At 44.8% G+C, this 27,196-nt stretch overlaps 1 protein-coding gene across 1 annotated transcript in view; it reads left to right on the forward strand.

The window, feature by feature from the left end:
- The window catches only part of LOC144681439 (monoglyceride lipase-like), a 57,254-nt gene that overhangs the window by 24,477 nt on the left and 5,581 nt on the right, over positions 1 to 27,196 (forward strand). Inside the window, exons 3-5 of the mRNA XM_078543027.1 lie at positions 226 to 362; positions 9,846 to 9,956; positions 14,946 to 15,035. Of these exons, the coding sequence (XP_078399153.1) occupies positions 226 to 362; positions 9,846 to 9,956; positions 14,946 to 15,035 (338 nt within the window). The remainder of the gene's footprint in view (positions 1 to 225; positions 363 to 9,845; positions 9,957 to 14,945; positions 15,036 to 27,196) is intronic.

Here is a 27,196-nt window from a genome sequence, read left to right on the forward strand (position 1 = left end):
ACTGATTCGTGACCAGGAGAGACAACTTCAGCTGATTGCTTCGCCTGCGTTGGGATGCAAAAGCTCACCACTGCCCCTCTCCCCCACCGCCAACACCACCTCACCTGAAAAGAGTCAGCTGAGCACCACCCTGGTCTGTAACATATCACTGAGCCTCTGAGGGAGCTCGGCACTGAATTGTACAGTTCCTCTAAGCCGTTCTATTTTCTTTTCCTCCTTCCACAGTTGGCCATGGGCAGAGTGAAGGCAAACGCATGAGTGTGCCTCATTTCAGGGTATACATCCGGGACAGCCTGCAGCACTTTGACATGATAGTGAACCGTTTCCCAAACCTAAAGGTTTTCATACTCGCACATGCCATGGTAAGTGATCCTTTGAAACAAAATAATAAATGATTTGGACTAGGGATTTGGAAGTACAACTTCAAAATTTGTGGATGAAGCCAAATTGTGGGGGAATGCGTGGGGTGGGGTTGCAAAGAAAGAGGGATAAAGGGTGGGTTTCTGGAGGAGAGGGGCGATGACGGCAAATTTGATGGAGAGGAAAACAGTACATGCAGGGAGGGAACCATTAACAACACCAGTTAACATAGACCCAGGAAGGGAACAAAAACAGAAAATGCTGAGAAAACTTAGCAGGTCTAACAGCATCCCTGGAGAGAAAGACAGAGTTAACATTTCGAGTCCATATGACTCTTCTTCAGATCCAGGAAGGGAAGTTAGGTGGTCAGCACTTGGGTTGAGGCAGCAGGTGGGTCTCATGAATGAGATGAGCTTGGAGAGGGCATGAGGGGACAGGAAGTTACGAGTTCAAAGCTAGGGCAGGGATAAATTTTAGGAGGGAGAGATTGAGGGAAGATAGGAGGATACTCGTGTCCTTGTTAGAGAATAAGGGTTATCAATGAAGGGCAAGAGGAACTGAGCTCTGTGAGGTCACCAACAAATTCAGAAACTGGAATGAAACCACAGCAAACAAGCAAACTACAACCTTGACTTCAGCAAGAGATGTAGAGACTTTAATGTAGTTCCTCAAGTCCTGGCACTTCAAGCAGCTGTCAGATCTCACCATGCCAACCTCATTCTTCAATGAGCAGTATGACACTCAAAGTACACATCAATTACACCAGATACCAACTTCATACCCTTGATGCAAACATATCCCACATCGAAGCTTTTCCAAGGAAATTATAACTCCAAGACCTCAACAGAATGAAGGAATTAAAAGCAGTTTCTTTCCAGAAAGCATTCCTCACAGCCCACACCAAACAAATCAAGAAGCTTAAAGGGCTGGCTCAGCGACATTCAGCCAAACAACAACAATCTCCAAGGACAACCAACTTTTCTGATAGGACCGGTGTCAACTTTGGTCAACAGAAACTCACATTAACTGAAAGACAGGTTCTAGCCTTTGGATTAAACTTTGCAGTGGCTCGCAGGAAAATTTCTACCAAAGAGATTATCCAAAAGTTTGAACCAAAACTCAGCATATTTAATGGATAGTAGTGGATAACATACAACTTGGTGTTGCTCAAGCTCTTTCCACAGCGAGGGGGAAAGGAGGGGAAGGGGGAAAGGCGGGTGGGGGGAGGAAGGGGGAAGCGGGAGAGGGAGGGGGAAGGGGGGGAAGGGGGGAAGGGGGAGGGAAGGGGGGGAAGTGGGAAGGGGGAGGGAGGGAGGGAAGGGGGGAGGGAGGGAGGGGGGGAAGGGGGGAAGGCGACAGAAGTGGGGGAGGGAGGAAGGGCAAGGTAAGGACTGAAAGACCTTCTTGCCGGAATTACAATAGGTACTAGCTCAAGCTGGCTGACACTGGTGCCTATACTGGTGACCACTGGGAAACTAGAAGCCCCTATTGGATTTCCAAAGAGTTCAGTAGCATTGCCAGCTTGTTAGTCACTTCCATTAAAACCCAGTTAAGCACAAATTAGTGCCAGTTCAGGCTTCAACTAGTCCAAAGTGTTTTTCCCTTCTGGGCAGAGAAAGCAGCAGTCGATGTTCAGATGCTTCAATTCGCATACTTACTGCTGCCAAGAGAAATGACAGTCACCATGAACCGAGAAGAGCAGAACAACAGGATTCAATACCTCCTCAACACGGATGCCTACAAGAAACTTCCCAGAGACCCAACCCCAGCTATTGGGAGGGAAATCAGTAGCAAGTTACTCTGCCTACATAGGGGTAATGTTCTTTCCAAGCTTTTGCACAATAAACTTCATACTTCTTCTTCTTCCTGTCTGATTGTATTCAGACAGCCCAAGATCTACAAATCAGTTCCACTAAGACATTGAGCAGGATTTTCCGGGCCTCGCTCACCACGATGATCGTCCGCTCCCACCAAAGGTACTTTTGGCTGGGTCGGGGTCCAGTCATGATGGGGCGGGAAACTCCTGACCAGTATCACCTGGCCAGAAATCTCCAGCTACTAAGGGGGAAATCCACGCATCCTATCACCGACCCCAACGATTTCATTTCGAGGATACGGTGAACCACAGTCAACACGTCGGACCCAGTGGTCAGTTTCGACGTTGAGCCGCCGTTCACCGATTTGCCCATGTTGGAAGCTTGTCATCTCATCAAACAAATGTTTGGAAGAGGACTTCTCCTTATCCGGCAGGCCTGCGGTGTCGCTGGATCAAATTTATCTTCTGCTGTTGAGCCGAAACGCAACATCGTTCCAATTGTGAGGTTCCTATTTCAAACAAACACATGATGCTGCCATGGGATCTTCATTTGTCACCAATCGCCTTTATGGAAGAGTTTGAACAAGCAGCTGGTCTTAAATCTAAACTCTATCTTCAATATGTCGACAGCTCTTTTGTCACATGCAACATGATAGGAGAGAACCTCGTAGTTTCCAGCAGCAACTCAACAACCAACATTTGGAGATTAATTTTACCATGGCGATAGAACAACAACTTCCCACATCATTTCTTGATGTTCTCATCATCATGTCTCACAGCGACACACCATTGCATCAAATCTACTGTAAACCCACTCACACCGACAGATACCTGAACTGCCGATAAAAGCAAAATACTGCGGATGCTGAAAATCTGAAATAAAAACAAAAAATGCTAGAAAAGCTCAGCAGATGTGGCAGCATCTGTGGAGAGTGAAACAGAGTTAACGTTTCGAGTCTGTATGACCCGTCTTCGAAATGTTGACTCTGTCTTTCTCTCCACAGATGCTGTCAGACCTGCTGAGTTTTTCCAGCAATTTTTGTTTTTATTACCTGAACTACTGATCTTTCCATCATCCTTCCAATTAGTTTCCAACACTCACATCAGAAGAGCCGACTCCATCAGTGACATGAAACATCTACAACAAGAATTTCGCCATATTAAAGTCTACACTTCAACACAATGGATTCCCTTCACACTAGATCAACACTCGCCCAAATTTTACTCACTCCATAACAACTGTTTCCAATAAAACAAGAGTCAGTTTTCCATACATTGGTTCCAAATCACACAAACTACAACATATCCTCAAGTCGGTGGACGTGTGGTCCAATACACTCCATTCTCCATACCCACAAAGACAAGAAACCATCTTACAATAGACCAGGAATTTACAGCGTGCCATGTGATTGTGGACTCATCTACATTGGGGAAGCAGACCACAGCCTACACACTAGACTTAAGGAACATCAAACCTGCTTCAAACACAGTGAATGAGACAAGTTAGCTATTGTCAAACATGCTCAACTTAATAACCACCACATCCAATCGTCCAACTCCAAACTTATCTGATCCATCACACACTGGTGTACAAGATACATCAGGGAGGCTATGGAGATCTACCAACATTACATCCCTAAGACAGCAGCTTTCTCATCAGTGACATCTGGCTACACTTAGTCAAAAAAAATACCTTACCATATATTCTGTACAGATGACCAATCAGCAGCAAGAATGTTAACATGTACTGACTAATGAACAGCCAGAATGTTAGCATGTACTGACTTATTACAAATACAATAGCCTGCACCAACCGACAGTTGGATCCAGTCCATATGCCCATCCTCCTCTCCATATAACTATGTCTCACCTGTTCCAGTCATTCCTTGAGGTGATGGATAGAATATGTTGCCTGAAAGGTTGAGGTCTATCAGTTCTGCTAAGGAACTATTTTAAGATAACAACTGCTCTTTTCAGAACAAATTTTGCATGGTGTAACTGTAAAATGTTATTGCTTTCACCATGACAACCTTCAAACAATGTTTATGTTAATCTTATGGAAAAGTTTGGTTAGATCATACTTGGAGTTCTGTGATCAGTTCTGGTGTGTTTAGCTTTGGTGAGACCAGAACTAGGGGCCATAAAGGTAGCTGCTAATAAATTTAAAAGGGAATTCAAGCAAAACTTCTTTGTCCAGAGATTGGTGAGAATGTGGAACTTGCTACCACAGGGAGTAGTTGAGGTAAATAGCACAGATACGCAAAAGGTCTGTGTCCTGGCTCCTCTGACACTTTCTCCTCCATTGAACATCTTGCTTCTTACCTCTCATTTAAAATCCTTGTTCTCTATCATGCACACGTACCAAGTTCTTCTATTCTCCCTTAATCTCTGTCTCCTAAAATTTATCACTGTCTCAGCTTTCAACTTGTATCTTTATTTAGCTTTTTTCCAATCTCCCACCTGGCTCTCTTTGAGCTCATCTTGTCCATGAGATCCACCTGCTGATGCCTTGATCCTATTTCCACTAAACTGCTGACCACCCAAGTTCCCTTCCTGGGTCAATGTTAGCTGATGTTAACAGTTCCCTCTCTGCATGTACTGTTTTCCTCCTCATCAAATCTGCTGTCACCATTGCTCTTCAGAAAAAAAACACCCTTGATCCCTCTGTCTTCCAATCAACCACCCATACCCAAGCTGCCTTTCCTTTCTAAAACCCTTAAATGTGTTGTTGCCTCCAAAGTTCGTGCTCATATTTCACACAATTCCATGTTTGAATCCCTCTGACCTGGTCTCTGCCCCTACCACGGAACTGAAATGATCCTTCTCAAAGCCACAACTGATGCCCTGTGTGACAGTACCTGTGATCAGGGTAAACTATCCCTCTTCGTGCTCCTGGACCTGCCTTCAACCTTTGACATGGTTGAGAATGCCATTGTCCTTCAGTGCCTCACCACTGACGTCCAGCTGGGTGAGACAGCCCTTGCCTGGTATCACTCTCATCAATCTAGCACAGCCAGACAATCAATTGCAATGGCTTCTGTTCCTATTCCTGCATCGTTACCTCTAGTGTTTCCCCAAGGATCTATCCTTGGCCCCCTTCTCCTGTTTCTCACCCACATGCTGCCCCTCGGTGACATCATCCTAAAGTACACTGTGAATTTTTACATGTACACTGACACCCAGCTTTACCTCACCCTCTCTCAAAACCTCCACCATCTCTGATTTATCAAACTGGATGAACAGAAATTTCCTCCAATTAAATATTGGGAAGACCTGTTCCCTGGCTAACTGTTCCATCCCTCTCCTTGGCAACGATCTGAGGCTGAACCAAACGGTTTGCAACCTCGATGTCGTATTTGATCCAAAATTAGCTTCTGATTGCATATCATTGCGAAGGCCACCCACTTTCACTGCTATAAACTCTCCTGTCTCTGCTCTTGCCTCAGCTCACCTGCTGCTGAGTCCCTCAGCCATGTCTCAGGTTTCTTAGCTGACCTCCCCCCCATGATCGTTGACCTACATTGGCTCCTGGTCCAGCAATGCCTCAATTTTAAAATTATTAGCCTTCTTTTCAAATCCCTCCACAGCCTCAGCCCTCCCTACCACCATAATCTTGTCTGGCCCCAGAACCCTCCATTCTCTACTTTCCTCCAATTCTGGCCTCTTGTGGAACTCTATTTGAAGCACTCCATCTTTTGTAGCTGTGCCTTGAGCTGCCCAGGCCCTAAGCTCTGGAACTTCCCCCTCCATACCTCTCCAACTCTACTGCTCTCTCCTCCTTTAAGATGCTCCTTGAAACCTACCTCTTTGACCAAATCTTTGGTCAGCTTATGTTTCCTTATGTGGCATGGGAATGGGCTTATTTGGGTAGCTATTTCAAACAGCTGGCACACGCACAATGGGCCAAATGTGCTGTATCATCCTATGATTCAATGATTTAACCATTGCAGTGCCAGCAGACGCCGGGAAACTTCTATCTCCCCGGACCACCCAGTTCTTTTAAAGATTTCAGCTCATGCTTGGTAACAAAGAACAAATGCCAACATTACAGTGAAAAATCTTCTCATTCAACCATCCAAGATGAAGTGTCCGTTTGTTTGGCAGCCCATCCAGCTCCTTAAACATTTGCTCCTTCCACTACTGATGGGCTGTGGCAGTAGTGTGTACTGTCTATGGGAGTCACTAAGGCAACTTGTCAAGGATTCCTCGTCAGCACCTTGCTGGTCATGTTGAAGATTTAAGAGATAGTGATCAAACTGAATAGCATAAACGCTACCTGCTGCCTGGGGCACGAGGGGTAACTGTAGTGATGGAAGTGTGGGCTGCCTACGAATAATGGGGGTGATGGAACAGTAGGCTGTCATTGAGCATAAGAGGAGATGAATTATGTTTTGCTCCCAATGTCTCTGCAAGGGAATACATGTCTGCAGCAGCACTGATTATGAGTGATTAATGTAACAGGTATAGCAGGGGGATCTGTTAACCATTATATAGAAAAAGAAAGACTTGTATGAGTCCTAAAAAGCTAACATACAGGTTCAACAGGTAATAGGTAAGGCAAATGGAATGTTGTCCTTTATTTCAAAGGCAATGGAGTATAAAAGTAAGGAAGTCTTGCCAAAACTATACAAGGCACTAGTTAGACCACACCTAGAATACTGTGAACAGTTTTGTTCCCCTTATCTAAGGAAAGATATACTGGCATTGGAGGCAGTCCAGAGAAGGTTCACTAGGTTGATCTTGGGGATGGAGGAATTTTCTCATGAGGAGAGGTTGAGTCGGTTGGGCCTGTACTCATTGGAGTTTAGAAGAATGAGAGGCGAAATTATTGAAACATATAAGATTGTTAGGGGCTTGACAGGGTAGATGCTGAGAGGTTGTTTCCCCTTGTGGGAGAGTCTAGGACCAGAGGGCATAATCTCAGAGTAAGGGGACGCCCACTTAAAATAGAGATGAGGAGGAATTTCTTCTCTAAGAGGGTAGTGAATCTGAAAGATGATACCTCCAACCGTACAGCACTCCCTCTGTACTGGGAGTATCAGCCTAGATTTTTACACTGACGTCTCTGGAGTGGGAGTGTGAGCCCACAAACTTCTGATTTAGAGGCAAGAGCTATTGAGATAACTAAATCATGAAGCCTGGAGCTAATTAATCATGAGGATGATAGGTTGGTTCAAATTCTGACAGTCTACTTAACAACAAAATGTACTTTAGTAGGAAACAACTAGGGTATATGAAAGAGGGTTTTCCAGTAGAGAAAAATCACATGCCACCCTCTTACTGTACAGATTAATCAGCTATGCTGTCTAAAGGCTGTTCCCTATGCCCAACTATCTCAGGTTTACTGTGTGTTACAGCAACCATAGTGGCAATTTTGACTCAAGAACCCTCCCAAACCAGTGACCACCATTAACTGGAAGGATAAAGGCAGCAGGAGAGTGAGAACAGCATCACCCCCGCCCCCAGTTCCCCTTCAAGTCACACACACACATCTCAATATGGAGATACAGTGACCCCCTTCATCGCTGCTGGGTCAAAATCCCAGAGATCCCAACCGAGCCGCACTGTTGGAAAAAATTCACTGCGTGGACTGCAACGGTGCAGGAAAGCGGCTCACTACCACCTTCCCAGGTTGGGAAATAAATGCAGCCATGCAAGCAACACCCACATTAAGGGACCCCTTATTTCTACAAATTTTTTAATATTTTTAAACGCAATGGACTGGAAATTCGTGTGCTGTAGTTTTTGGGTGCGGGAATCTCAACCTGTCTGTGCTGGTTCTGATTGAGGTGGGCAGCACAGATTTGATGTGTCCACCTCATCCGCATGATTGTAGTGTGGCGCCGAGTGAATCCCACGCTACTTCCTTCTGCATTACTAGGTTGATACCTGGGATGTGCAGGTTGTCTTATGAGGAAAGGTTGGGCAGACTGGCCTTGTTTCCACTGGAGTTTTGAAGAGTGAGGGGTGATTTGATTGAAGTGTATAAGATCCTGAACCGTATTGACAGTGTGGACGTGGAAAGGATGTTTCCTCTTGTGGGTGAGTCCAGAACTCGGGGGGCACTGTTTTAAAATTAGGGGCCACCCTTTTAGGACAGAGATGAGGAGAATTTTTTTCTCTCTGAGGATTGTGCGACTTTGGAACTCTCGGCCTCAGAAGGTGGTGGAGGCGGGATCATTGAATGCGGAGGTAAATAGATTCTTGTTAGGCAAGGGAATCAAAGGTTATAGGGGTTAGATGGGAATGTGGAATTTGAAACACAAACAGATCAGCCCTGATCTTATCGAATGGTGGGGCCTAGTGACCTACTTCCGCTCCTATTTCATATGGTCGTATGTATGTTCATGTTGCCAGCTCTCTCTGCGTGTAGCAGGAGCTGAGCAGCATTTTGCAGATAGCACACGAGGCAGCCAGCTTGCTCCTCTTAAAGGCAGGGTGTCCCCTCTTAAAGGGGAACTGCACTCAATAGTATTGGTGGAATGTAAATAATGACAGCGCTACATCATATGGACTTCAGAGGTTTAAGAAGAGGGCTCACAAGCACCTTCTAAGGCCAATTAGGAATGGGAAATAAATGCTGACCTTACCAGCAATGCGCACATTCATGAGCAAATATTAAAAGCAAATGGTAAATTGAACACCAGTGAGAGGATCCAGGGTGCTGGGGGCATTAGTGGTGCAGGTGAACAAGAAGAGAGGCACCATAGTTTGGCGGGGTGGGGGCAGGGACGCCTCTGAGGACCTCAGAAGGGAGTGGGAGCAGGGAGCCAGGAAGGACAACTCCCTATATCTGGGCCCAAGGAGTGCCACATCAAGTCGAAAAGGATATCTTCTGCCCACGGCAACAGCAACATCTCACACTGCTCAGTGTGATGGGAATTGAAGGAAACAAGTACCCTCTGCCCTCCAGCAATGACAAAACGTGAGGTAGCCATTCACACAAACTACAAAGACCGTTTGTTTCCAAGACAGCATATCGACACCCTTTCTTCCCAAGGACAATTACATAACGGAACAAGCGACCAAAGGAAATAGTCAAAGTCCCATCATTGGAAATCTTCAGGACCATCTTTAGATTCTTTCCATTTAGAAGTTTTTCATTATCAGGACTATCATCTCAGCAGGTCATGCCTGGTTTAGCTAGCATTACCCATGTAAATGTGGATGGACTATGGACGTTAGCCTGTGATGCCAACACAACTGAAGCAGGAGCAAAAGCAGGAGGACCCCCCATCATTGCACCCCTATCAGCAGCCACACCCTAAAATCTGATCCAAACTCCACCCCACCCTCACACACCTACCAATCAAATTTTGTCTGATAATGGTCCTATGAAGCACTTTGGAACATTTTACTACGTTAAAGGCACTATAAAAATGCAAGTTGTTGTTAAGGAGAGGAGATAACTGGGTGGGGTGTTAATGCAGGCTCCCGGTTGTCCCATTCCCATTGAGCCAAATTTCAACTGTCACTGAATTAAATTGCTGCTCTGACTGAGATTACCCTCAGACTAGGAATCACAGCTGAGCCCTTGACACTCAAGTGGCCTTGAACTACATTGAGTAGCGCCTTCATCCACTGAGCCATCAAGTGGCCATTAGAGTTCATTAGGGCTTTGCCTAACCTTATTGCTATGGTAAAATTCTGCTCTCCTCTTGCATTTCAGGGAGGTACGATTGCAATCTATGTAGCGAACGAGAGACAGAGCTATATTGCTGGGGTGATTTTTATAGCTCCCCTGGTGTTATTGAATCCTGAGTCTGCAACTCCTGCGAAGGTAAAAACACCCTGAACACTTCATTAAGAGAGCTCCACCTCACCCCCCACCCCCGGAGAGTTTTCACCAGTTCCCAGCCCCCTTTGCCGAAGGCCACCAATTATTGATGGGATTAAGTTCCACTGGCACCTGAAAGGAACCAAAAATAAGCACCCGCTCTTCCCGTGGGAGCCAGGAGGTGAGAGGGACGGATTTTCCCTTCTTAAAGCCAGGAGCAGTTCTTCCCACATGGCCCCGCCGCCAAATCTGGTTGGTCAGTTCAAGGGGCATTCAGCTCAGGCCGCCAGCTGGGTCCCTACGTCCAAGAGGGAGGGCAGACCTGTGTGAGAGCACAGGCAAACCAGCGGTGGCAGAGGAACATGGTTTGGGGATTAACCGGGGGCAGAGCGGTCCTGAGGGGAATGTGAATAATATTTTGTTCACAAGGCCCAACCCCTATGGAGTTCTTGAGAAAAAAAAACAAAGGCAAGGCTTTGGAGCCTCCCCTGGGCCTTTTCATTCCATTCAAAGACCATCGTGGGTCAACACCATCATCCCCACAGGCAGTCCCAGGGATTTCCAGATTTCTAAAATGCAAATCTACATTTTCATGGTGGGATTTGAACTCACGTTCTCTAGATTATTAGTCCTGGCTCCTGGATTGCCAGTCCATCCATTCTGAATAAATTCTCACAAACAGCAATGAAATTAGTGTTTTCCTTTAGAGGAGAGACGATGTTTGAGGGAGGAATGTTGTTCGGGACATGGGGAGAAAACTCCTACTCTTCGTTCGATTTGTGCCTGGAGATCTTAAACATCCAGTGAGCCGACCGTGTCTCGGTTTTGTGCCTCATCCACTCACTTGGTACAACACGAGGAGTGTCAGCTGCGACGATGTGATGTGCTAAAGTTCTAAAGTGAGGTTTGAATCGACAATCTTAGTGTGCTGTCAGTGTTGGCTTGACCACCAGCTGGGCCGAGTTACCACATTGACCTACCGTGCCAAGCTATTCCACAAATATATGTCCCTTTGGATGGAGAGACTCCGCCAGACTTCCCTTCAAATTCTGAACTATCTCATTTTAAGTTAGTGAAGCCCCGGTAATTCAATCAATTTGGCCATGTTGATTTTATCCATTACCCTTGTAATTATTTGCCCTTGTAACCCCGACCCCTCCTCTTTTCTAAAGAAAACACAGAAACATAGAAAATAGGAGCAGGAGTAGGTCATTCGGCCCTTCGAGCCTGCTCCACCATTCAATAAGATCATGGTTGATCCTCTATCTCGACGCCGTACTCCCGATCTCTCCCCATACCCCTTCTCGCCTTTAGAGTCTAGAAATCTGTCTAATTCCTTCTTAAATATATTCAGTGACTTGGCCTCCACAGCCTCTGTGGTAGAGAATTCCACAGGTTCACCACCCTCTGAGTGAAGAAGTTCCTCCTCATCTCAGTCCTAAATGGCCTGCCCCGTATCCTGAGACCCCTTGTTCTAGACCCTCCCAGCCAGAGGAAACATTACCCCTGCATCCAGTCTGTCCAGCCCTGTCAGAATTTTATACATTTCAATGAGATCTCCTCTCATTCTTCTAAACTCCAGTGAATACAGACCTAGCCAGCCCAAACTCTCCTCATACGACAATCCTGCCATCCCAGGAATCAGTCTGGTGAACCTTCTCTGCACTCCCTCTATAGCAAGTATATCCTTTCTTAGGTAAGGAGACAAAAACTGCACACAATACTTCAGCTGTGGTCTCACCAAGGCCCTGTACAGCTGCAGTAAGACACCCTTAATCCTATACTCAAGTCCTCTCGCAATGAAGGCCAACATACCATTTGCCTTCGTAACTGCTTGCTGCACCTGCATGCTTGCTTTCAGTGATTGGTGTACAAGGACACCCGGGTCCCTTTGTACATCAACATTTCCCAATCTATCACTATTTAAATAATACTCTGCCATTCTGTTTTTTGTACCAAAGTGGATAACTTCACACTTATTCATGTTATACTGCATATGCCATGTATTTGCCCACTCACTCAACTTGTCTAAATCGCCTTGAAGCCTCTTAGCATCCTCCTCACCACTCACATTCCCAACTAGTTTTGTGTCATCAGCAAACTTGGAAATATTACATTTGGTTCCTTCATCGAAATCATTGATATATATTGTAAATAGCTGGGGCCCAAGCACTGATCCCTGTGGTACCCCACTAGCCTGCCATTCCAAAAAGACTAATTCATTCCTACTCTCTGTTTCCTGTCTGCTAATTAATTCTCAATCCATGCCAATATATTACCCCCAATCCCATGTGCTTTACTTTTGCACACTAACCTCTTACGTGGGACTTTATCAAAAGCTCTCCCTTATCTATTCTGCTGGTTATGTCCTCAAAGAACTCCAGCAGGTTTGTCAAATATTTTTTCCCTGTCATTCACTTTCATGACTTCCCTGTCAGTCCCTTTCTCTCCTGTGGGGAGGCAGTGGCGCAGTGGTATTGTCACTCTACTGGTAATCTGGAAACCCAGGGGTAATGCTCTGGGGCCCTAGGCCTGGGTTTGAATCCCACCACAGCAGATGGTGAAATTTGAATCCAATAAAAGTCTAATGATGACCATGAAACCATTGCTGATTGTTGTAAAAACCCATCTGGTTCACTAATGTCCTTTAGAGAAGGAAATCTGCTTGCATGTGACTCCAGACCCACAGCAATGTGGTTGACTCTTAAATGCCCTCTGAACAAGGGCTATTTGGAGTGGGCAATAAATGCTGGCCTAGCCAGTGATGCCCATATACAATAAAAAAATCCATGTTGACTTTGTCTAATCCTGTTGATGCTTTCTAAGTGTCCTGTTATCACATCCGCTGATGTTAGGCTAACCGGTCTGTAATTCCCTGTTTTTTCCTTCCCTCCTTTTTTAAATAGTGGGATTACATTTGCCAGCCTCCAATCTGCTGGCACTGTTCTAGAATCAACAGAATTTTGGAAGATGACAACCAACACATCCACCATTTTTATGGCCACCTCCTTTAGTACCGCGGGATGTAGATTATTGGGCCCTGGGGATTTATCGGCTTTCAGTCCCATTCATTTCCCCAGCACTGTTTTTTCAGTAATACTAATTTCTTTCAATTCCTTCTGCTCAGTAGACCCTCAATTCCCTAGTATTTCTGGGAAGTTATTTGTGTCTTTCTCCGTGAAGACAGAACCAAAGTAGTTGTTTAATTGCTCTGCCATTTCCTTGTTCTCTATTATAAATTCTCCCGTTTCGGACTGTAAGGGACCCACATTTGTCTTCACCAATCTTTTTCTTCTTACATACTTATAATAAAAGCTTTTACAGTCCACTTTTATGTTCCTTGCAAGTTTATGCTCATACTCTATTTTTCCCCTCTTAATCAATCTCTTGGCCCTCCTTTGCTGAATTCTAAACTGCTCCCAATCCTCAGGCTTGCTATTTTTTCTAGCAACTTTATATGACTCCTCTTTGGATCTAATACTACCCTTAATTTCTTTTGTTAGCCATGGTTGGGCCACTTTTCCTGTTGTGTTTTTACACCAGAAAGGAAAGTATAACTGTTGCAATGCAGACATTTTTTCCTTAAATATTAGCCATTGCCCATTCACTGTCATGCCTTTTAATGAAGTTCCCCAATCTATTTTAGCCAACTCACCCCTCATACCTTTGTAGTTTCCTTTGGTTAGATTTAGGACCCTAATTTCAGATTGGACTACTTTGCTTTCCAACCTAAGGGAGAATTCTATCGTGCTATGGTCACAGTTCCCTAAAGGACCCCATACAACAAGATTATTAATTGACGTCTTCTCATTGCACAAAACCAAATCTAGGATAGCCTGTTCCCTGGTTGGTTCCTTGACATACTGGTCTAAAAAGCCATCTTGTACACACTCCAGGAATTCATTTGCCACAGTATTATTGCTGATATGGTTTGCCCAGTCTATATGTACATTAAAGTCAACCATAATCTCTGTAGCACCCTTGTTGCATGCATCCCTAATTTCCTGTTTACTGCCGTCCCCTACTTTATCACTACTCTTTGGAAGCCTATAGACAACTCCCACTAATGTTTTCTGCCCCTTGTTGCTTCTTAGCTCCACCCAGACTGATTCCAGATCTCCATTTTCTGAGCCAATATCCTCTCTCACTATTAAACTAAGGATTTCATCCTTAACTAACAATGCCCACTAACCCACCTCTGTTAACTTGTCCTCACAGAACAGTCAACGATAATAAAAGGCCACTCAGGTATTTGAACTCATCCTTCAAATATATCGCAACATCCAATTATATTTTAACATGATCCCAGTTGTGGCAGCTCTTAATCTTTTTAATTTTATGCCCTGGGAGCCTGGGATCGAATCCCGCCACGCCAGATGGTGGAATTTGAATTCAATAAAAATCTGGAATTAAAAGTCTAATGGTGACCGTGAAACCATTGTCGATTGTTGTAAAAACCCACTGATCTCCTTTAGGGAAGGAAATCTGTTGTCCTTACTTGGTCTGGCCTACATGTGACTCCAGACCCACAGCAACGTGGTTGACTCTTAAATGCCCCCTGAACCAGGGCAACTAGGGATGGATACTAAATGCTGGCCTGGCCAGTGACACCCACATCCCATGAATGAATATTTAAAAAAATCCCAATTTCCTGCCTTCTCTCCACACCCTCTAGTAACCTTACCCCCCCAAACAAGTACCTAAAATATAACTTGACCCTATTACATGAATTTGATTTTCTGAGTCACAGCTGTGCCTAAAGGCAAATTTGTTTCAAGAATTTAAGTGTGGAAGTCAAGGGACCCGTCCAGAAGCTTTCATCCCAATGGACGGAGAATCCTGTGAGGGTCAGTGACCTTCACACCAGAGTACCTGATATTCTCAACCTTGATCGCGCAAAGGGCAGTGCAATCCCTCCAGTAAATTAGGTGAAATGTGGATCAGAACAAAGACGTAGATTTACTTGAGCTTGTTTTCCTTTCTCCACTGTAGATGTGCTGTGCCAAAATGTTGTATCACATCGTGCCAAATCTAACCTTGGGATACGTGGATCCTCAGTGGCTTTCCAGGGCACAGAAAGAGGTGGGTTTGTGGTGATTTGTTTCTCTTCTCACATTTGAAATAAAGAATTTAATGGATTCTGCGCGAAGACTGTGCCAAGCTCATCAACTCTTCACCATCACATCACAAAACGGCAGCAAGCGGCCTGACTGCTTCCCTCACTTAATCCACCATATTGGGTCTATTAAGTAGAGGTGCACTTTCCCCCAAAATCAACACCTTGCCATGCATTGTGCTTTTAAACTTAATGAAACTTGCCAAGTTACGTCCACAACAAATGCAGGAAGAGCAGTTGGCCATCAGCCCATCGAGTCTGCGTCACCATTTTGTTGGCAGTCGCAGCTCTTAGCCTTTTTAATCCCAATTTCCTGCTTTGTCTCCACATCCCCTTAATTCCCAAACAAACATCTTAATCGTCTCAGCCGACTTGGTGGCTAAAGGCCTCCTGACATTTAGTCAGCAACATATTTTCACAACCTTTTGCTTCAAGACTTTCCATATACTTTCAATTTGTTAATCTTAAATGTGAATTCTAAATTTATGGGCACTTGTACTGGATTTTCCATTAAAGAATTGTTCCCATTTAATACAGAATTATTTAGAATTACATAAAATATGCAGCAAAAAAAAACTACGGGCCATTCAGTCCAACAGGTCTGTCACTGTTTATTCTCCATTTTCATTCTTCCTTACTGAGCCCTATCAATATATTCTCGTAGTCCTTTCTCCCTCATGAGTTTATATGACTTCCCCTTAAATGCATCTAGAGCAAGGATGTCCAACCTTTAAAGGTGAGGGACCACATTTCAATTTTTGTCTCAATCACCAGGCCCGTCATGCTTTGACCAGATTGGGGGGTGTGGGGGTGCTAGGAAGGCAGGTGTTGGGTGTGGCTGGAGAGACCATAGGAACAGGGGGTTGCTGACGGTTCATAAGGAGGGGTGGGGAGAGTTGCTGGCAGGAGGAGAGTTGCTGGCAGGAGGAGCTCATGAGTGGGGGGGTTGCATTGGTGGGAATGAGGTGATGGTGACTTTCCCCCCCTCTCTCTGTTTCCCCTCCCGTCCTCTCTCTCTCTCTGCCTCCTCTCTCTCTCTGCCCCTCCTCACTCTCTGCCCCCCTCTGCCACCAACTCCCCCTTCTGCCTCCCTGTGCCGCCTCCCTGCCCCCCTCTCTGTCCCGTACCCCCTTTCTCTGCCTGCCTCTGGCCCTCTGTCCCCCCCACTCCTTGCACCTCTCTCCCTGCCCCCTTTCTCTGCCCCCTCTCTGCCCTCCCATCTCTCTCTGCCCTGCCTTCTCTCCCTACCCCCCTTTCTCTCTACACCCCTTTCTCCCTGCCTGCCCTCTCTCTGCCTGCCCTCTCTTTGCCCCCTCTCTCTCTGCACCCCCCTCTCTGTGCCTCCCCTGTCTGTACCCCTGTGAGCCCTTCTGTTGTAGGGTGCATGAGTTGTCCTATTAGTGATAGAGTTGAACTGCAGACACTTCTTAAGTGGAAACATTAAGTGTATTTACAATATACTCAGCAGCAACATCATGTGTGCTTTCAACTCCAACTCCATCTCTACACCATCTGCTGAGGTAACCCGGGCTACTCTCCTATTGGTTACTACAGATCATGTGATCTTTCCTAACAAGCATTATTCTTAAAGGTACATTACACACTAAATAAAACCATAATTACTACATTCCTCCCCCTTTAACTCGGCTATACATATTATATTTACAAGTAAATATTTTTCAAGACAACATAATATTTACACTGGGTAAGGAATTTTATAAGTTCAGTCTTTCAGGTGGTTTCCTGGTACATGTGGAACATTGCAGCTCCACAACTTCAGATTATTTATCAGGAACCTCCTTTTCTGGAGTTGCCTGAACATCAGGTGCTTCAGTGGGCACTTGCAGATCTGTATCCTCAACTCGTACAGGAACATCAGACATGTCAGTCCTGGGTTGAGTTTCCTCAACAGGAAACACAGACCCGGTCATGGTCACTGGTGGAACCAAATCTTGGTGATTTGTCTCTCTCTTCCTTAAATGGTCCACATGTTTACGGATGATCCAACCTTCCACCTCCGCGTGGTAAGATAGAGGTCCAGTCACCGCACTTATTTCACCCGGTAATCACTTTGGTCCTTCCCCAAAGTTTTTCAGGCATACTGGCTCTCCCACGGTAAATTTCCTCTCACGACTATGCCAGTCGTGTCTAGTTTTCTGGCTTCCCTGACTCCTTTCCACCTTCCTCTCTAAATTTGGCATTATTAAGCTCAATCTCATCCTGAGACAGCCTTTCAACAATAACTCCGCAGGTGTGACACCTGTTGTTGTGTGAGGGGTGGTCCTGTAATGAGAAAGAAAGCGTGCTAGCTTGGTTGCCAAGAAATCACCAGTTAGCTTTTTCATGCCTGTCTTGAACGTTTGAACCATCCTTTCAGCCAGTCGGTTTGAGGGAGGGTGGGTACAGTGCAGTTTTTACATCAGTGATACCATTGAGGCTGATAAACCATTGAAACTCAGCATTCGTAAATGCCGTGCCATTATCAGAAACGACTACTTCTGGTAGTCCGTGAATGGCAAAACTCTGACGTAGTTTCTCAATTGTAGCGGCCGACGTTGGTGACTTCACCTCATAAATGTCCAACCATTTTGAATGGGCATCGACAATGAGCAGAAACATTGATCCTGGGAAAGGTCCAATGTAGTCAATGTGTAACCGCACCCAGGGTCTACCTGGCCACTCCCATGGGTGTAATGGAGCTGTCACTGGCAACTTTTGCAGTTGCTGACATTGCACACACTAAACTCTCTATTTCACCATCAGTCTCAGGCCACCGTAGATAGCTGTGTGCTATGGTCTTCATTCAGGAAATTCCTTGATGTGCATTGTGTAGTTCAACTAAAAGTGGATCCCTTCCTTTTGGAGGAACTATCACTCGTGCTCCCCACAATAAGATGCCATCTTGGCTGGTTATTTCATGTCTTCTGTTGAAGTACGGTTTCATTCCATCAGATATGGGCTCCTGTGACCAACCATGTAGCACTTGTTCTCGTATTTGAGATAGGACTGGGTCCCGACTTGTCCAGTCTCTGATCTGTCGAGCACATACCAGTGAGGAATCTAAGGAATTTAACAATAAAACAAGTTCCTGTGGAACTGGGATGTGCTCATCATTTTATTGTAAAGGCAAACGACTAAGAGCATCGGCGTTTGCGATTTGATTGTCAGGCCTATGTATGAAAGTGTATTTGTATGCTGCCCGAATTAAAGCTTTATTAGTATCTCTATATCTTCTTTCTACGTACCTTCTTCTTTCTAGCACAGGCTTTAATCTCAGCTTTCTTTTCGACTTCAATATTGGCCAGACTTCTCTCAGATGCCACCTCAAATTGTCTGAGCTCAGTGGCTGAGCCTCCCAAAACTTCATTATCTGTTTGTTTCTTGGAAAATTCTGCAACTTTTGCTTCCAAAGCCTCTTTGGCTTCATGTAGCTGATTCTTCAGCTCCTCCATCTCTTTTTTATTTGTTTGCTGCCTCCTGGAAGATTGAGCATTGTTGTCTCTTCTCTGCCAACTCATCCTTCAGTTTATTCGGAGAAGTGCTGAATTCTTTCTGTTTCTCTTCATACTTATCCAGAGGTACAAACTTTGACCTGAGGAAATCTTGTCGTGTGTGAAGATCTTTCAGCAGGTTTCCTTTTTCCCGGTGAAGATTGCTCACCTCGTTTCGAACTCTGTCATCAAGCAGGGTCTCCTTGAGTTTCTTCTGCTGTTCTTCCAGGGTTTGGCTTAAGACAGTCTGCATTTCTTCAGGTTGTTGTGTCTTTACACACTCCCTTTCCAAAACAGGAACACTTCCAGTTTCCTTTTGGAATCTCAGTGGCCAATCAAGATTGATTTCCCTCAGCCAATTTCCCCCTAGAAAGTTTGGTCCTCTGCCTCTCAATACCAACACTGATAGCTTTGCCGATTGGCTTCCATAATGGACAGTTACTCTGCTTATGCCTTTTACTTGAATGTTTTCAGCCGTATATGTTTTTAGCTTGGGGGTTGTTTCTCCTAAACTTAATTGATGTTCACCATTATTCAAATATCTGAAGGTCTGTTCCCCAATTGCTATAGTGGAAGCTTCCGTGTCTACTTCCATTTTAACAGGTTTGCCACTTACTTTCACTGTGACAAATATTGGTTCTGTCTTTCCAACTTTCAGATTAAATAATGAGTAAATGTCTGAATTTGCTATTTCAGGCTCTTCTACATTGTAGATTTCATTGGGCTTCTTGTTTTCTTTATAAACTTGAATCTTTCCTTGCACTGCTTCATCATATGTCAACTTTTGTGACAATAGTAGCATCTGATTTTTTTAAAACTACCAATCGCTAAAAGACTGATTGTTTCCACTTCTATTAAAATTATTCTTCGATCTCGCTGCAAAGTTATTTTTCTTTATTTTTTGGCTAGCGGTTGCTGTTTCCTGCTTCTCAGCAGAGTCTCACTTTCTCGTGCCTCTTTCAGCTGAGGTTTCCTGCCCGATATGGAGGATGGTGCCATTTTGCACACCCTGTATTGCTTTTGCTCTGAGCATGTCGTTTAGAGTCATACCGAACTCACAATGTTCCATTAGCTGCTTCAAATTTGCCACGTAGCATGCAATTATCGCACGCAGGGCTCTATTTTGCAAATTAAACCTGAACCTCTGCATCACGACTGAGGGCTTGGGTTGAAAATGACCCTTCACGAGGTTCACCAATTCATTGAAATTCTTCGAATCTGGGGCACCAGTTGCCATCAAACTTTGAATCAGGCTGTGGGTTTTGCTCCCACAAGCACTCAAGAGGATCGCTCGCCTCTTCTCTTCCCCCCTAATCTCATTCCCTTGAAAAATGAATGTGATGCATTCTATGTATTGAGACCAGTTGTCTGTGGCTGGTTCAAAAAGATCAATTCTCCCAAATTGTGGCATTTTGAGGGGGGATAACTTCTTCAATTCTAACAGAGCTCACTACTTACAATCACTGGGTGAGGTACAGTGCCGATTTCTTTCTAACTTGATTTCTTCTGTTCAATCCTGTTTTATCCTCATCGCCAATTTGTTGTTGGGTGGCCAAGTTGTACTATTAGCAATAGAGTTGAACTGATGATGCTTCTTAAGTGGAAACATTAAGTTTATTTACAATATACTCAGCAGCAACTGCACATGTGCTTTCCATTCCAACTCTATCTTTACACTCTGCTGAGGTAGCCCTAGCTACCCTCCTATTGGTTAATATAGATCATGTGACCTTTCCTAACATGTATCATTCTTAAAGGCACATTACACACTAAATAAAACCATAATTACTATGCCCGCTCTGCCCCCCTCTCTCTGCTCCCCTTCTCTCTGCCCCATCCTCTCCACTCCACTGTCCTCTATCTCTCTGCCCCTCTCTCGGTGCCCTCTCTTCCTGCCCTATTTCTCTGTCCCTTTCTCTCTCTTCACCACCTCTCTGCCCCCCGCCCCCTCTCTCAGTGCCCCTCCCTCTCCATTTCCCCATCTCCCTCTCTCCCTCTCCTTGTCTCTCTCTCTCTTCCTCTTCCCCTGTTGCTCGCTCTCCCTCTCCACTCATCACTCTCTCCCTCCATCTTCCTGTCTCTCTCTCCCTCTCTCCTCTTCTCTCCTTCCCCTCCCCATTGATCTCTCTCTCTCTGCCTCTCCCCCGCCTCTCTCCCTCTCCCCTGTCTCACTCTCTCCCTCTTTTCCCATCTCTTTCTTCCCCTCCCCATCTCCCTCCCTCCTCCATTGCTCTGTCTCCCTCTCCCCATCACTCTCTCTCTCTCTCTCCCCCTATCCCCAGTTTCTCTCTCGCTTCCTCCCCCCAATCTCTCTCTCTCACTCCCCCATCTTTCTCTCCCTCTTCCCCATCTTTTTTCCCCATCTCTCTCTCCCTCTCCCCATCGCTCTCTCTCTCTCTTTCCCTCTTCCCAGTCTCTCTCTTGCTTCCTTCCTCTCCCCGTCTCTCTTTCTCACTTCCCCTTCTTTCTCTCCCTCTTCCCCATCTTGTATCCCCCATCTCGCTCTTCCTCTCCCCCGTCGCTCTTTCCCTCTCTCCCTCTCCCGTGTCTCTCTCTCTCCACTTCCCCATCTCTCTCTCCCTGTTTCTCTCCCTCTCCCCGTCTTTATCTCTCTCTCCCTCCCCCGTCTCTTTCTCTCCCTCTTCCCCCATCTTTCTCTCTCTCTCTCTGCCTCTCTTCTCCTCCCCCTTCCCTCACTCCCTCCCTCTCCTTTCCTGTCCCTCCCCTCCCTGTCCCTCTTTTGTTAACCGCTTTCTTCATGGTGGTGGCCATTTTCCGGACTCCCAGTTCCCAATCCTTGTCCCGGTCACTAAGCCAGTCCCAGCAGCACAGACCCAGCCTCCACATCAACTCCACTTTTAAATATCGGTGTCTAGGAAGCTGGCTGGAAAATCCATAAACCCTTGGAGAAATTCAAACTTTAAGGTAACAGCATGGTATCTTCCATTTTTTAAAGGAATCACCATGTCAGTCGGTGGGCTGGACTGTGGCCTCTGGGTTGTATGTTGGACAACCTGGATCTATAGTATTTTCCTCACCCACTCTACGTAGTGGTGAGTTCTGCTTTCTCACTATTCTCTGGGTAAAGAAGTTTCTTCTGAATTCTCTAATTGTCTTCTTTCACTATCTTAAAATGATGACCTGTTCATCCTTTCTTCATAGATATAGCCTCACATTCCTTGTATTGTCCTTCTAAATGTATTTTGCTCCCACTCCAGTGCTACTATATTCTTTTGTATTCCTTTATTCTTTCACAGGATGTGGGCATCACTGGCTGGCCCAGCATTTATTGTTCATTCCTAGTTGCCCTTGAGAAGGTGGTGGTGAGCTGCCTTCTTGAACCGCTGCAGTCCTTCTGGTGTGGGTTAGCCCACAGTTAGCAAGGGAGATCCAGGATTTTGATGCCGCGACAGTGAAGGAACAGTGATATAGTTCCAAGTCTACCCTCCTGCCACTCTGAATAGCTACCCTTAGCTCCTACTCTCTGCTTTCCGTCTTCCTGTCAATTCATTTCATTCTTTTAAACACTGATATTTTAATCTCAAAGAAATAGAACCCAAATTTACCAATTTCCAATCTCCAGATGTTGGTCTCTATCCAGCACTTGCTCAGAACAACGTAATCAAGGTAGGTATATGAAGGAAGGCAGACTCCCAATCACCTATGTCTTACATCACAATCAAACTGCCCCATTCTCTATAAGAGTCTACATATGTTCCCGCAGGGGTCAGCCTGGCTTAATGGATATCACTCCCACCTCAGAGACCATAGGTTCAAGCCCAGTTTAGCACAAAATCTAGGCTGATGCACCTTTGCTGAACACCTTGGAATGATTTGTGAGGAGTCCTGCCTAAATGTCGCTGTTGTTGTTGTATACCAGTTTGCCAATTGGATTGTTAAGAGTTGTAAACTCAAAATATGCAGCAATGGCAACAGCTGAAAGAGGAAATACTATTAAAGTACCCATTGAATAGCATATAATTCTCAGAAATGCTGCCAATTAATATAATTATTTATTGTTATGTGGTGCATAATGTGATGAACGCATTTAACAAGAGCCAAATTCTGCTCTCTGTTGTGATGTGTAATTTTTCCTCGAGGGTTAAAAGGTCTAGGGATAGATGTTGAGATGAGGGTCGGAGGAAGGAGAGATTAACAACTACAGTACATGATTATACACCGTCTCCTAGGAGATGTCTTTCATGATGGAATCCGTTCAAAGGTCAAGTAGTGGAAGGTTATTACTGAAGATGTTGATCATGTGATGGCTGCTGGCGCTATTGAACAAAACTGGACCCAACACATTCTCTGCAATTTTCCATTCATTGCTGTAAACAAGACAAACATTAACCCATTGAGTGCAGCATCGTATCCAGAGCTCAGCTGCCTGGATACTTGGATAATCATGGGCATAGTCAGCATGGATTTGTGAATGGGAAATCATGTTTGATGGATTTGTTGGCGTTTTTTTAGGATGTTACTAACAAAATTGATAAAGGAGAGTCGATGGACGTGGTGTACTTGGATTTTCAGAAGGTTTTTGAAAAAGTGCCCCGCAGGAGGTTGTTTAGCAAAATAAAAGCACATGAGATAGGAGTCAAGATACTGGCATGGATTAAGGATTGGCTAACAGGCAATAAACAGTGGGATACTGCAAGGATCAGTACTCGGGCCCCAGCTGTTCACAATATATATCAATGATTTGGATGTGAGGACCAAATGTAATATTTCCAGGTTCACGGATGATACAAAGCTCGGCGGGAATGTGTGTTGTGAGGAAGATGAAAAGCGGCTACAGGAGGATTTGGACAGGCTTAGTGAGTGGGCAAGAACATGGCAGATGGAACATAATGTGGAAAAATGTGAGGTTATCCACTTTGGTAGAAGGAACAGATGTGCAGAGTATTTCCTAAATGGTAAGAGATTAGAAAGTGTAGATGTACAAAGGGACCTGGGTGTTCTTGTCCATAAGTCACTGAAAGCTAACAGGTAGGGGCAGCAGGCAATTAGGAAGGCTAATGGTATGTTAGTCTTTATCATAAAAGGATTTGAGTACAGGGATGGTGAAGCCTTGCTTCAATTGTATAGAAGCTTGGTTAGACTGCACCTGGAGTAATGTGTGCAGTTTTGGTCCCCTTACCTCAGAAAGGATATTATTGCCTTAGAGGGAGTGCAACAAAGGTTCATCAGACTTGTTCCCGGGATGACAAGACTGTCTTATGAAGAGAGATTGGGGAAACTGGGCCTGTATGTTCTAGAGTTTTGAAGAATGAGAGGTGACCTGGGGCAGATCAGAGGCCTGGGGCAGATCAACCATCTTATTGAATGGTGGGGCAGGCTTGAGGGGCCGAATGGCCTACTCCTGCTCCTATTTCTTATGTTCTTATCTCATTGAAACCTACAAAATACCTAAAGGAATAGACAGGGTAGATGCAGGTAAGATGTTTTCCCTGGTTGGGGAGTCTAGAACCAGGGGACACAATTTCAACATAAGGGGGAAGCCACTTAGGACCGAGATGAGGTAAAATTTCTTTACTCAGAGAGTTGTGAATCTTTTTAATTCTCTACCTCAGAGGGTTGTGGAAGCTCAGTCACTGAGTGTGTTTAAGGTAGAGATTGATAGATTTCTGATTAACAATAACAAAAGAGTTATGGGGATAGTGTGGGTAAAAGGCATTGAAGTGTTCGATCGACCATGATCGTATTCAATGGCGGAGCAGGCTTGATGGGCTGAATGGCCTTCTCTTGTTCCTATGTTCCTATGTTCTTATGTCCTGTTACGTAGCAGCCATGAGCAGCTTTGGAGAAATATATCAAATGGGGATGAATATTCAAGTTCCCCTTTAGCCCTCTGACACATGTGTCATATTCTCCCTCAAGTTTCCCTCCCTATGAAACAGTTTCATCCAAAATAATGGATCCAAAAGCAGCAGCTTTCTGTCAGCTCCCATCGCCGATCGGTGCTCCACTTGACAGCTCCTCCCAAACCCACAACGTCCTCCACAGAGAAGAATGAGGAAGCAGGTACGTGGGAACATCATCACCTCCAACTGCCCCTCCAATTCACGCAATTGGACGTTTATCATCATTCCTTTGTCATCAATGAGTCAAAATCCTGGAACTCCCTCCCTAACAGCACAGTGGGTGTACCTACACCACATGGACTGCAGTGGTTCAGGAAGGTGGCTCACCACCACCTTCTCAAAGACAACTGCTTTTTTTCAAGTTTCTTCCCCTTGCCTAGGGTTGGATGCAGTGTTGTGCCAATTGCTTCTGCTGTTGGTTTTCCTCACTGCCTCCTGCTAGCTCATGTTTGCTCATTCCTTGATGTTGCTTGTCCAAGAAACTCTTGCTTTTCCTCAGCTCCTTTTAGTACTGATGTGGCCTTCAAGCAGTGACCTGTGTATATTGTTGTACCTTATCAGGTGGCCAAAATAAGTTGGATTTTGACTCCTGAAGATGTCTATTTATGCCCCTTCTGCATTCTATTCTCCTTAACACATTCTCATTGTTTCCTCTGTCTTTCTAAGATAACCTAAGCATCCTTCTGTATGTGTACATTTGGAAGGCTTCAAGTCTGTTGATCATTTGGCTGCCTACAGTCCCAAGTTTCACAGGTTTAGAGAACTATTGACCAGGCGTAACATTCCTCGTACGCAGGCTTATTCTCTTTGTTGTTAGAATTAAACTAATTTTGTTGAAAGCACCTCCTGCTATTTCAATTCTTGTAATAATTTCAGTGTCACATTTAGTATCTTCCGTTATGATTTGGCCAAAGTGTATAAATATGTCCACTTGTACTACATTAGTTCCGTCAATTGAGGATGTCATCTTTAATTTTGTGGACCTTCTTACTAACAATCGTTATTTGGTTCTTCTTATTCATTTTCATTCTAAATTCTTTACCAGGATTGTTAACTTCATTCATGATCGATTGTAGCTGTTCTTTACTCTCAACCATCAACACAGCATCATCTGTATTGTTTCTGTTTCTACCATCAATATTTATCCCTTCAAGGTGTTCCAGGCAACTAGGGATGGGTGATGAATGCCAGCCTTTCTAGCAACACCAACATCCAATGAATGAAAATTAAAAAGTTTTGTACTCAAATGTCATCGTTTCCTCCTGATGCTCATCTAAGCTCCCCACTGCTGATATAAAATCAGAGACAGCCCCACAAGGTAGATACAAGATGAGGACCGAAGGCTCAAGGATGCCACACAGGACACCACCACTGGGCCACCGGTGCTGAGATGATGAGCTACATCAGGAAGAAGTGAAAAGGTGACACTGAACTTGAGTTTTCCAAGTCCAGAGTTGCCCAAGGTTTCCTTTGTGCCTTTGGAGTATTCACTAAAGGCAATTGAGCTTGTTAGGAGGTAATTTCTGCTAAATTCCACAGCTGTGTGTTTCCCAGTGAATGTGGTACACAGTGTCTGCTCCAAGCAAGAAACTAAAGGAACAGGAAAGTGTAGATAAGTAAGCCTCTAGATGCGACTATTCCAAATCTCTTCCTGATGACTTATACACTCTACCCTCCATAAAACCTAAATTTATGCAAAACTGCTCTCATATCTTGCACCACATCCAACTCATCCATCATTCTTTTCCTCATTGGCTTCTGGGCTCAAAATGCTTCAAATTTAAAATGTTCTTGTCTTTAAACACCTTCATGGCCTTTCCTCCCTTTATGTCTTTATCTTTTTTATATCCCCATAGATCCCCCCTGTACTCTCCATTAAATCTCCAGCCTTTTGTGCCTTCCCTTCAGCCCATCATCAGCAGCTGTGCTATCAGTAAGTCTGGGTGGGTTGATTGTTAGAGATCAAGGAAATCTGAGAAGAAAGTGCAAGGTATTTATGCTTGGAAACAATGGCATCAGCAGATTGCAACTCACCAAGGCTACTTCGACAACACCTTCCAAAATCGTGACCTCTACCACCTAGAAGGAAAAGGGCAGCAGGTACATGGGAACACCACCACCTGAAAATTGCCCTCCAAGCCACACACCATCCTGACTTGGAACCATTTCACCATTCCTTCACTGTCGTTGGGTCAAAATCCTGAAACTCACTAACAGCACTAAGGGTGTACCTACACCACATGGACTGCAGCAGCTCAAAAATTCAGCTCACCACCACCTTCTCAAGGGCAGTTAGGGATGAGCCAGTGATACACACTTCCATGAAAGAATTAAAAAAACCTTTGGGTCTCCCAAAGTCCCAGAAAGGTGTTGAAGCACAGGGTTGCAAACATTGTGCTGTAAACTGTACATTTACTTCTAAGGTGTAAGTGAGCTAGGATCAAGGATAGATGATTAGCATTTCTATCTGGATGCAAGGTTAATGTGTTTCACATTGCCATGGGGAAGAGGGCAGAGGAAGCCATTTTTGAGATCAGGTTACAGGCTTCCCTACAAATCAATAAATCACAGACAGATAGCAGAGGTTCTGTGTGGTCAGCCAAGAGAAAGGCTGCTTTGCTTTACAAGCTACCATTGCCAGGAAATGAGGGAGACGGTCTCTAGTTGAAAGAGGCACATCCTGCAGCCATCTAAGTATTTTGGGAGATTTGTCCTGGCATGGTGAGTGGGAGGAAGAATGATTGGAACAGGCTTTAAAGTGGGTAGTGGATA

The sequence above is a fragment of the Cetorhinus maximus genome, chromosome 6 (assembly GCF_964194155.1).
Source record: "Cetorhinus maximus chromosome 6, sCetMax3.hap1.1, whole genome shotgun sequence".
Classification (NCBI taxonomy): domain Eukaryota; kingdom Metazoa; phylum Chordata; class Chondrichthyes; order Lamniformes; family Cetorhinidae; genus Cetorhinus; species Cetorhinus maximus.